Here is an 11,484-nt window from a genome sequence, read left to right on the forward strand (position 1 = left end):
CTTCCGCTTCCGGTGTCGCGTGCGCCGGAAGTGCGGCGGTGGGGCGATGGCGGGCGCGGGGCGGTGGGCGTCGGCGGGGTGGGTGGGGGCGTGGGCCGCCCTCCTCCTCCTGCTCCTGGCCGCCGCCCTCCACCAGGTGCCCGAGGGCCACCGGGGACTCTACTACAGGTCGGTGGGGCGGGGGGGGGACCCGACGGGGGAACCGGGGCCTCGCCTCAGTCCCGCGGCGGGGAGTCCCGCGGGCGGGGGCGGAGAGAGGCGGCGGGGGGGGGGCGCCGATCCCCTTGCTCCTCCCCCCTCCCCCCTCCCCCCTCCCCCCTCCCCCCCGTGCCTGGGCTGCTGGCAGGGCCCATGTGGGAAGGGGTGGGGGGCGTGTGGGGGCGGCGCGGAGGAGAGGCCCCTCCCCCGCCGCCCCCTTCCCTCTGCCTGGGCCCGGAGGGGGGGTGAGGCGGGCGGGCGGGGTCTCCGCCTAGCCCCCCCCGTGTCCCCCCCACCCACCCACACCCCCCCTCTTGTTCTGCGGCAGGGGCGGGGCGCTGCTGCCCAGCCTGAGCGGGCCCGGCTACCACATCATGCTGCCCTTCGTCACCACCCTCCGAGCCGTGCAGGTGGGTGGCCCCGGGGGGCGGAGGGAGGGGGGGGCTGGGGGACCCGGCTGCTGGAGGCCCTGGGCTGGCTGCCAGCCGCGGCCCCGGCATTCCCCGGGCCACGCTGCCGGTGGGGGGGGGTCAGGGGGCCCGGCCTGGCCAAGGCCCAGCCGAGCATTAAGCGGCCTTTCCTGTTCTGTTTCAGACAACGTTGCAAACCGACACGGTGAAGAACGTGCCTTGTGGGACCAGGTAGGGCCCCCCCCGGGGGGGGCTGTGCTCTCTGCATGTCCGGCCGGGACCTTTGCCTGGGGGGGGGGGTTGAGAGGGGGGGAGGGCCCCCCACTCCCTGGTGGGTCTGTCACAGAGCGCTCAGACAGATGTTTGGCTCAGCCTGGCCCACGTAAGACAGAAGCTCTGAAAACCAGAGTCTTAACTAGTTCCTGCTGTGCAAAACCCCTGGTGGGAGTTTGGGGGTTAAGCTGTTATTGTGCCGGCCAGTTCTTCCTCCTCTGGCTGCCAGCTGAGCCGCCCAGGGAGGATTCCTGGGCGTCAGGATTAAGTCCTGCCTGCAGCAACAGGAGAGAGATGCATTGTGTGATCTGAACAGGCATGGGCTGAATGGCCTTGTGGGTTCAGGGAACAAACATCTGTCCGGTGTCACTGACAAGCACCGTCTTCTCTTAGCGGTGGAGTCATGCTCTACATCGATAGAATTGAAGTTGTCAACATGCTGGCACCGCATGCAGGTAATGCTGTCTTGGAAGTGCTTCATCAGACATTGGGGTGGGGGGTGGTAACTGATGAGGATGCCTGGAGGGGCTGAGAATTCTCTCTGCCAGGGCTTTCAGATGCATTTGCTTAGTATTGTTTTCTCTGTGTTTCCTAAACTGGACACAAGCGCAAAGAGTAAGTGTGCCCAGTGCGTACAGTGACACAGAGGTTCAGAACGGCACCGTGAAAGAAACAGGCAAAATCTCTTATGAATAAAACTCAGCATGACAGCAAGCAGTTGGTAGAGATCTCACTGCGTAGTCAGTTGGGCTGATTTGGCAGGGGCTGACAGTGAGGAAGCAGCAGAGTCAAGAGTATCAGAGAAGTGCTCCTGGACCAGATCAAAGGGCCCAGTCCCATCCAGTCTCCCGCTGGGGCCGGCCAGATGGCCTGGAAGGCCTGCAGGCAGGACACCAAGGCCGGTGGTGCCCCTGAGCATGGTGGGGGGTGGGACCAGGAGCCGCCCCCCAGTGCCACTGGAGCTGCTCGGACAATTGGCCCCTTGGCTGGGCCTGGAGCGCTGAGCCGGGTGGACTGACTGGCATATGTGAGGCTGCCAGAATGCTTTGCAAGGAGACTGGTGTGCCGGAAGGCTTCCCAGAGCAAAGGGAAGACCCAGCTACGGAGGGTGGGAGCAGAGGTGACAGGGCAGGTCTGTCGGGGGTGATGTCCAGGGGACTTTTGGGACCTGGGCTGCAGACGTAGAATTAGGAGAAGCAGTGTTGGAGTGGTGGTGGGGGGGCAGGTTTAAAGGAGAAATCTGGGGTTGAGGGTATCTGGGCAGCAGACTTGGGCAGGGGATGGGTTGCAGCCTTATTCGGCCACCCACACACGTTCTCCTGGGCTATCCCGTCCTTACAGGCGGTTCAGAAGAGATTGCTGCAGGTGTACAGATTTTGGGCATAGTTGCACAAAGTAATAGGCATCCTCTCCTTAAGGCGTCCAAAACAGTCTTGGGGAGGGAGGAAAGGAAACCTCCTACGGTATCAGCAAGAAAAGATGCGGCATTTGAAGACCCTGGGGAGCTCCAGTGGGCACAGAACTCCAGTGGCCACAGGGGCAGGCTTTTCTTTCTTTCTGCAACCACTGCTCTGGGCATCTCTTGCGCCAACCAGGATGCATGCCCAGAGCACAGTAGCAACACATAGCTACACATCCTGAAACCATGGTGGTGTTTGCAGGGGGATGTTTGAAAGCAACGTGGTGGGTGAAGGGAGAGCCAAAAAGGGGAATGTGTCTGGAAGCTTCACAGCTGCCCCCAGTGGGTTCTTCCCAGACTTGCTTCACTTGCTGAGGCTTCGTGGGGCTCTGGTGAGAAGCGCAGGGGGCCGACGTAGCCGTGTGTTTTGTTTGGAGTGTTCTTGGTTGATGTGACCTCGCAATATTTCTCTCCTCCCGCCCGCCTCCCCCCCAGTCTACGACATCGTGCGGAACTTCACTGCCAATTACGACAAGGCTCTCATCTTTAACAAGATCCACCATGAGCTCAACCAGTTCTGCAGTGCCCACACCCTCCAGGAAGTGTACATTGAGCTCTTTGGTAAGTGTACATTGAGCTCTTCCCCCAAGAGCCGTCGCCATATTGTGGGGCCTCTGCATCGTCACTTTCCTTGCTGATCAGGCAGGTTTCCCCTGTACTGTGGACTCATGCTAGGTTCAGCTCTTGGTGACTTCTGGCTGCATGAGGGTTTTCTTTTATCTTTAACAGCTAATTAAAAAGAGTTGCAGAAGCATTAGATTTATTGCCTTTTAATAGAGATTTAGAGTTGAGTTTGGTTTTCTTATCTTGCATGAGAAAAGGTAATAATGGCCACATATCAGATGCATTCTTAGATGCAACTGTTCAATTAACCTATCAATAGTTAAGAACCAATCATTGAGTCAGATAATAATCACACAAAGTTTTAGAATAAGGTAAGACTGATATTTTTCTATAAAAATGCATAAGCAAATCAGCATCAGCAAAAATGTGATAAGCAAATCAGATTTCTCTGCATGAAACTCTCAGAAGAGATTAGGTGAGATTTCTCTGTGTGACTTGGGCGTAGAGGGAAATTCCTAAAAACAGTTTTCAGACGATAACCTGAAAGCTGGTTTGCTTTAAAATGGTGTGGGGGAGGCGTGCTGCCTCTTTCTTCCTCCCTCCCTCACCCCTTGGGGAGGGGGGTGCAGGGCCAGGCGCAGGGTCCTCTTCAGGGACCCCTTTTTCCTTCCCTGTCTGCCCCTTGTTTGATCAGTGTGTTGAATTAGGATAGGTTCTGTTTGTCAGCTGGCAGATGTGATAGAAATAAACCCGAGTGCCGGACAGAGCTGTGGGAAGCCTCCACACCCCACTGGCTGGGCAATGACCCCTGTTCCCCTCTCCTCTCCCCGGCTCCTAGATCAGATTGATGACAACCTGAAGCTTGCGCTGCAGCAGGACCTGAACGCCATCGCTCCAGGGATCACCATTCAGGTAGGCCCCCTGCTCCCACCCCCTCCCCATTCTGGCCCCCAAAGCCAAAAATGGCCCTGTGGCTCGCTGGGGCTTCTGCCCTGCAGAGTGGCCTGAAAAGGCTTCCCAAGTGGCATCTGGAAATGAAGAGCCTCATAAATGGTTATTATGGTCTTGGATAAGGCCTTGGGTAGGAACTAAGAGGTGTAGTGAGGTTCCCGGTACATTCTGGTGGGGTACCAAACCGCCTGGGATTGCTGTGTGGATAAAAGTTAGGCACCCTTAGTAGCCCAAGTTCCCTTCAAGCCCCAAAAGGAAAGGAGGGTTTTTTCCCACCCCCTTGCTTTTAGCCTCCTTCATTCTGTGCAGAAAGGAGCTTTGCAGCATTGCTTCTGCAAGCGGGCCAAAGCGGCAGCATCCAAGATCCTTTCTTTCTGTTGCTGCTCTTGAGGCATTGATTGCTGAAATCTCAAGGGTGTGGCCAGGGGAGCATTGCGCTTGAGCTGGGTGGGCTGAGAGCAGCACCCATCACCAAGGAACATCTTCAGAAGGAAAAGGCAGCCAGCGAGATTTCTAGGAAAGGTGGCCTGCGTGAAAACAGTTTTCTCGCTCAAAATGTATAACATACATTATCTTTTGTTATCTTCAATTTTTACTTTTTTCCACGGCTTGTGTGTATGTGTTAAGTGCCGTCAAGTTGTTCTGATGTACGGCAGCCCTATGGATCAATGTCCTCCCAAACATCCTGTTGTTAACAGCCTTGCTCAAGTCTTGCAAACTGAGGGCCGCGGTTTTCTTGACTGAGTCCGTCCATCTTATGTTGGGTCTTCCTCTTTTCCTGCTGCCTTCCACTTTCCCTAGCATTCTCGTCTTTTCCAGTGACTCTTGTCTTCTCATAATGTGACCAAAGTACAATAGCCTCCGTTTGGTCATTTTAGCTTCTAAGGACAGTTCAGGCTTGATTTGATCTAGCACCCACTTGTCTTTTTGGCAGTCCATAGTATCCAAAGAATTATTCTCCAACTCCACATTTCAAAAGAATCTACTTTCTTGTCAGCTTTCTTCAGTGTCCAGCTTTCACACTAATACATAGTAATGAAGTATACTGTGGTGTGAATTATCTTGATCTTGACTACCAGCGACACATCCTTACACTTATTTACAGCTCTCAAATATTGAGTATATTTGCTGTTTTCACATAGAAAACTAAGATATTTATACTTTTAAGTTCTATAAATATGCCAAAGTAGTTTTGTATGTTGTTATAAAAATTATGTATTATGCTGCTAAATTAGTAAAATAAATGTCAGGTTGATGGGAAAGTATGGCATATTTTAGTCTTTCCCAAAATTCTTGAGGTTTGTTTCCCCCTGTGGCTTCAGAATTCCCAGAAATTTGCCATCGTTAGGAGGGGTGCCATTCAGCTTGGTGGCGCAGAGTGGTAAGCTGCAGTACTGCAGTCAACAGCTGCTCACGACCTGAGTTCAATCCCGACGGACGTCGGTTTCAGGTAGCTGGCTCAAGGTTTTGACTCAGTCTTCCATCCTTCCAAGGTTGGTAAAATGAGTACCCAGCTTGCTGGGGGTAAAGTGTAGATGACAGGAGAAGGCACTGGCAAACCACCCCGTAAACATAATCTGCCTAGTAAACGTTGGGATGTGAGGTCACCCCATGGATCAGTAATGACCCGGTTCTTGCACAGGGGATTACTTTTAGAAGGGGTGCAGCCCTGACCTGGATAGCAAGCTAGCTCGATCTCATCAGATCTTGGAAGCTATGCAGAGTTGGCCCTGGTTAGTAGTTGGATGGGAGACCATCAAGGAATTCCAGGGATGCTACGCAGAGGCAGGCAATGGCAAACCACCTGTGCTCATCTTCTGCCCTGAAAACCTCAAGGGGTCACCATATGTTGGCTATGACTTGATGGCCCTTTTCTCCACTCCCAACCCCATGAGGAGAGGTGCAAGAGGGGAGCCTGCCGGAAATATGCTGAACAGTGTGCTGGTGATTGGGGGTGTGTGTGTGTGGAGAGAGTATTCCCCGTCCGTCGAGCGAGTGGCCCCAGGCTGAGGAAAAGAGCCCCCAGCACCAGGCTGCAGCCGGACTTCTGCGGTCTGTCTTTTCCATGCAGGCTGTGCGTGTGACAAAGCCCAAAATCCCTGAAGCCATTCGGAGGAATTTTGAACTTGTGTAAGTATTCCTTGCTGGAGTGACACCTGGGACCTGCATCAGCATGCTCCTTGCTGGGGTGGGGGGCAGGACCCGGGCGTCTGGGCCAGTAGCCAAGCTTACTTTACGTGCCTTCTCCGGTGCCCTTAGAGGCCACGTGAAGCTACATCCCGAGTAGTTGTTTGGCTGCTCCTGGAGACCTGAAGGTGTGGGGCTGTGGGTACTCCTTGCAAGAGCAGAACCGGCGGTGAGCACGCGTAGCCTGAACACTGCTGCTTCCCTGGCTCTTCCGGAGCCCCCGCCAGGTACTCCAGGCCTGGAGTCGATTATATTTGTGGACTTCCAAACAGCTTTTCCGTAAGGTCTCTCACCAAAGACTCCTGGGCCAGATTAGCAGTCGGGATAAAGGAACTGGCCGCCCTCTTATGGATTCAGAACGGGAAGCAGGGAGTAGGAATACATGGAGAGTCCTTGCAAGGGAGGGGGAGTGAGCAGAGGGGGCTCACAAGGATTGGGACTGGGGCTGCCAGATTTGTTCCTTAAAGAGGGTGGATGTGCACAGCCATGTCCGTAGAGAGTGTGTGTGGGGGGGAGGGGCATTAACTCTTGGCGAGGATGCCCTACTTCTCCACCTGTGTCCCCACGGCTTTTAGACCGTCCTGCACTCCAAACGAGAGATGCTGGAGTTTTACAAAGATGACTTGATCAGACATTTGCATAGTATATGGTTAAGCAAAGGGGGAAAGTAAATCGCCCCCTCTCCCACATTTTAAAACTTGGCCTTTCTTAGAGAAACTTCCGTTAAACTGATGGTGGAACAGCGGGGATGTGTGTTTGTGTGCAGGTACACAGGGGCATATAGAAGGCGTAAAAGGAAGCAGATGCAGGGGGGGGGGAGGAGTTCATCCGGCAGTGGGATCGTTTACTCTTTTGTGGTGTTTGTCATGAGGACGTGGGAAGCTCAACGGTGCTGTTTCAGTGGAAGAAACCCATAGGAAGTGCCGGTCAAGAGGGTGGTTGTGCCCCCACCCCAAGGTGCCACCTGCCACCGCTGCTTTTGCGCCAAGGGCCACAGGCTGTTCTGACCCGCCGGTGCTGGAGGCACGGAAATTAGGCCGGTGGAGTGGGCTTGGCAGCAGGTAGCTGGAGAAGTATTTTCTGTTTTGCTCTGCAGGGAAACTGAAAAGACCAAACTCTTGATCGCGACTCAGAAGCAGAAAGTTGTGGAGAAGGAGGCAGAGACGGAGTGGAGGAAGGCACTCATAGGTAACTGGCTGCCCTTTTGGGGAGTCCCCAGGTTTAAGCCCCTCCAGCACTCCCCGAGCGGAATGTTCCCTGGCTGGGCCGTTCGGCTTCAGGGGCAGCCAGGCAGATGCCCATGGTGAGGGCTTCCATTGGCAGTCCTCCCCCAGAAAGAGGAAGTCCTGGAGCTTCTTGCTGTGGCCTGCTTTGGGGGGGGGGGGCGGTCAAGGAGCAGGAAGCAGGTCAGCAGGGCTGATCTAAAAGAACAAATTCAAAACCCCAGAATACAATCCGCATCGTACCTTTTATCAGGACCGTCCAAACGACCCGTGTCGGCGTGCCCACGCTTTTTGAGGTCTCTTCTTCAGGCTGGAGCAGTGAAGCGGGATGGTGTAATTTCCCATGGAAAAATTTTCCGCCCCACATATGGCAATACAGTCTGTTTATCTACAGGTGCCAGGGGGCTGTTAGATGGGCGCATGGACAAAGCCCCCGGTGCTTGGGCATCCGACAGCTTTGCCTTCTTTTGCGGACATTATTTCCATATTTAAATTTTTTTGCATAGAAAATGCCCGGTGAGTTGCCTGCCGCCGCCGGCATTGTTGGGAGCTTGTGTCGGCCATGGCTGCTGGAGCTGCAGGCGGCCGTCGGTTTTGATGGGCTGATGTCTAATTGCAGAAGCAGAGAAGGCGGCTCAGGTGGCCAAGATTCAAAACCAGCAGAAGGTCATGGAAACATTAACGGGCAAGCGAATTTCTGAGCTGGAAGGTAAGTGTCACCAGCTCTTTCCTCCCCTTCCGAAAGTTCCTTGTCCCCAGGAGCTGCTTCCGTGCCGGAGGGCTGGCCGCTCGGCCCAGCAATTGCTGTGTGGCCAGCTGCCCTCTGTGCAGAGACGCTCGGGGCTCGAAGCATCTCCCTTCCTTCCCCAGCTCCAAGCCTGGAAGAAAAGCAGGGGCAGGTCTGGGGGTGGGCAGCACCTGGGCGGGGGGGGGGCTCTCCGGGAGTCCCCCTTTCCCCCGTGAGCCACTTGGCATTCCACTGGAGAATGGGGAGATGCAAGACACGGGCAGATGTGCTCCAACGCTTGCTTGCCCCTGGGAGTGCATCCCAGCCACCAGGAAGAGGGGGCCTTTGAGGAGGGGTGCGAGGGAAGGCCGAGGGGTCCTTCAGGAGGAAGGGGGTCCACACATGGACTCGGCAACCAGGAAGACCTCCCAACCACTGTTGGAGGAGTGGAGAGAGACACTGAGAAAGGGGGAGACGGGAGAGCTTTGGAAATATGAGGAGTGGGAGCTTGTGCATCTGACGTGACCTGCCTGGAGAGCGGTACCTTCTCGCCGTCCCAGTGGCAGGGCGGTTGGGCAGCTACCGGGTGGTCTTCCTGCTGCAGCCGCACCTCCTGTTCTGGGGGGTGAATGCTGACTCCCCTGGTTTTTAGGGCACTGCATGGCAGAACTACTGAGAAGTGGTTTTTCTTTGGGCTGCTCATGTTTGCCGTTGCTGTTTCTAAGTTACATTATAATCCACTTTGAGTCACTTTTTTGGGGGGGAAGATGGGGCTGATGACTTTTAAATGGGGATTGGAAAGCCAATAAAGTCTGAAAGAGGACACTTTAGGGCCTGAATGCCAGGAGAGCTGAACTATTTGGCTGTGGAGGTCTGGATAGAGGCAGAGAGAGAGGAAGGTGTCGAGGTGATTGCAGTCGTGTGGCTGTAGCCCCGGGGCTGGAGTGGGCTCTCTGGCCTTGTACCGGGGGGGGGGGGGGCACAGCTGGGCGACTGGATATGGGAGCAAAGAAGAATCCAGGGCATGGCTGAGGCTGGTCAAGGGGATCAGGGTAAGAGCGCTTCGTAGGCACTACTTAGAAGCAGTTTCCATTTTGGCAGCCTAGAGTAAGCAGGTGAGAAGAGGGCGGGGGGAGGAAGGTAGTTCTCTCTGTTCCGTGCTGAGTTAGAGATATGGCTGGGGGGGATGAGTTGGACCCTCCGGATCAGTGGGATGCAGAGATACAGCTGGGTGGTGCTGTCATTCATGTGGTTCCGGAAGCCTTGTGTTTTATTGCCTGCAAAATACTGGCGGTTCTCCTGGGTGCAGAAAGAACCCCAAACACAGGCGGGGAGGTTTCTACTTCAGGCCTCAGAACCAGAGAGAGCTGCATCCTCTGTTGCCTTCCAGCGCTTAGCACAAACCTCCCCTTTTGCTCTGGAGGCCCCGCCTGGAGAGACAGGCGGGGTCTTTGAGCTGGTTGCAAGGCCCCCTCCCTGCCTCAGCTTGCTGCCAGACTAAAGCAGCCGGTGTGGGCTTTGCCTTCTGAGCCTGCTTTTTCAGGTTTTGTTTTGCCTGAGCAAACTAGCAGAGCAAATGGGTTTCTCAGGATCTGACCGTGCTCAGACCAGGGCTGTGAGCTGCTGGCAGGTAGTCCCACCCCCACCCCCCATCCCCAGCTGCCCACTGGGACCTCCCGTTGTAGCCCTGCCTAGCAAGGCGTTCTTGTCGTTCTCTTAGATGCTGCTTTCCTAGCGAGGGAGAAGGCGAAGGCAGACGCGCATTACTACACTGCTCAGAAGGCAGCCGTGTCGAACAAGGTGAGCTGCCATCCCTTTTGCACCTGCAGTCGAGGAGAGGGAGAGACCCAGAGCCGCTCCCCTCCTCTTGGTGGTGTTGGGAGCTTCTCTCCAGGGTCGTGCAGTGTAAAGGTCCTTCGGAGGCCTCTTCACATACCCTCTCTCACTCGCTCGACAGGTGAAGCTCACACCAGCCTACCTGGAACTGGCCAAGTACCAGGCCATCGCCACCAACAGCAAGCTGTATTTCGGAGACAGCCTCCCTCCCAGCTTGTTCCTGGGCTCCTGTGCCTTCGACTGTGTGGCTGCAAGGACTGCCGGTGGGGGCCGGCTCATCTCAAGGACTGGGGGAGGCTCCCTCAGGCACAGAGAGAGCACCACGTGATGCTTCAGTAAGGCGGGGGGGGGCACAGAGGCATGAGCCCTGCCCTGCGTCGCCTCAGTCGTCCGAACTCATGGCTAGTCTGGTGCCTGGGTCCTTGGGCTCACATCTGCCTTATCTGGGAATGTTGTTGTTGTCATAATATAGAAGACTGATTTGCTTTCTGTGGCCTAAACACGGTCTTGGATCTTGTGTGGTCCTCTGCAGGCAATGGTGAGCACAGCGCTCTGACCGTGCTGGAGGACGTGACCCCCCAAGGAGGCCCTCGGATCTACCTCTTGGGCTGTCCCACTCACACGGGCGTCTTGCTTCTGAACTGAATCCTGTGGGGAGGGGGGGTGTCTGGCGGGAACTCCAGGGGGCCTGATTTTAGCTCTGGGCTTTTCAGGGAGATTCAGTTGCTTTGAAGAGCCAGGCCGAGGCCAGTTATTTGCAGATGGCCAAAGAACTGATTCCGAATAGGGTGCTCTGATGGCAAAGCACCCTGACCTCAAAGTCTTCCCGAAGGAGGCCCATGTAAACTTCCAGGGGGAGGGCTTTCAGGCAAGCCTTCCATTTGTGCATTTGGAGCTGGCATTTTGCCCTCACTTATTGGAGCAAGATGCCGCCTGAAGGCTTCTTACAGGAAGTTGGAGAGGAATGGCTGAGAGGAGCCCGGGTGGGCACTTCTAATAGGCACAGAAGATGGGGGAAGCTTAATGCTTGAGGCTGACTGTTGTCTCTGCTGGAAAAGGCAAAGTGGGGGGGGGGCTCATTTGCCACTGCAGAGTAGATACTTATTGCATTATTCATAATGCCCCTATTAGCCTGCTGCCCAGCTGGGGGTGCCCCATGGCATACTGCTACAGTAAGTGGGAGCTTGGGGGTGGGGGTGCGGTTGCAAGTTCATCCTTGCTGGGGTGCCAAATTCCTCATCTCTGATATTTAGTTGTTCTTCAGACTGTGAATTTAAAAATGCAAGGATTGTAAATGGGATTCAGCTCAGGCTTTCTGTGGGGTGGAGGGGGGCACACAAGCTGCCGAATTAAAAACTATTTGTCAGGTAAGAAATGCTGATTTATCTGTGAAACGCTTGGCTTGCTACCTGCAAGAGTGTTTCTAAATGACTGGAAATGTTTAATCTGTGATGGGGCTTTTTTTTACAAAGTTGCTTTTGTCAAATGTATATGCAATACTGAACTTTGGAATAAGGGAAAAATAAAGCTATTTTTCATAACCTTTCTTATGGTGTCTGTGTGAGATGCACCTGATCTTGTGCCGGGGCTTCTCCCTTTTTGGGCAGAGGGTGGGTGTTATGGAAGGAAGGAATATTGTTTGGCTCTCGTCTGCTG

General features: G+C 54.9%; 1 protein-coding gene across 1 annotated transcript; it reads left to right on the forward strand.

Moving 5' to 3' along the window:
- Positions 1-88: 88 nt before the first annotated feature.
- LOC130479008 (erlin-1-like) lies at positions 89-10,156 on the forward strand. The gene is made up of 11 exons (XM_056851286.1): positions 89-168; positions 527-608; positions 793-839; positions 1,275-1,336; positions 2,776-2,901; positions 3,743-3,816; positions 5,927-5,985; positions 7,139-7,230; positions 7,885-7,974; positions 9,713-9,792; positions 9,950-10,156. The coding sequence occupies exons 2-11, from the start codon at positions 573-575 to the stop codon at positions 10,154-10,156; spliced, it is 873 nt and encodes a 290-aa protein (XP_056707264.1). The 5' UTR covers positions 89-168; positions 527-572.
- The last annotated feature ends 1,328 nt before the right edge of the window (positions 10,157-11,484 follow it).

The sequence above is a fragment of the Euleptes europaea genome, chromosome 6, assembly GCF_029931775.1.
Source record: "Euleptes europaea isolate rEulEur1 chromosome 6, rEulEur1.hap1, whole genome shotgun sequence".
NCBI lineage: Eukaryota > Metazoa > Chordata > Lepidosauria > Squamata > Sphaerodactylidae > Euleptes > Euleptes europaea.

Excerpts from the sequence above, each read along its gene's own strand:
- LOC130479008 (XM_056851286.1), top strand. The coding sequence starts at position 573 with ATGCTGCCCTTCGTCACCACCCTCCGAGCCGTGCAG. Across the intron at positions 840-1,274 it reads AACGTGCCTTGTGGGACCAG|CGGTGGAGTCATGCTCTACA; the intron begins GTAGGGCCCCCC and ends GTCTTCTCTTAG. Across the intron at positions 3,817-5,926 it reads CTCCAGGGATCACCATTCAG|GCTGTGCGTGTGACAAAGCC; the intron begins GTAGGCCCCCTG and ends TTTTCCATGCAG.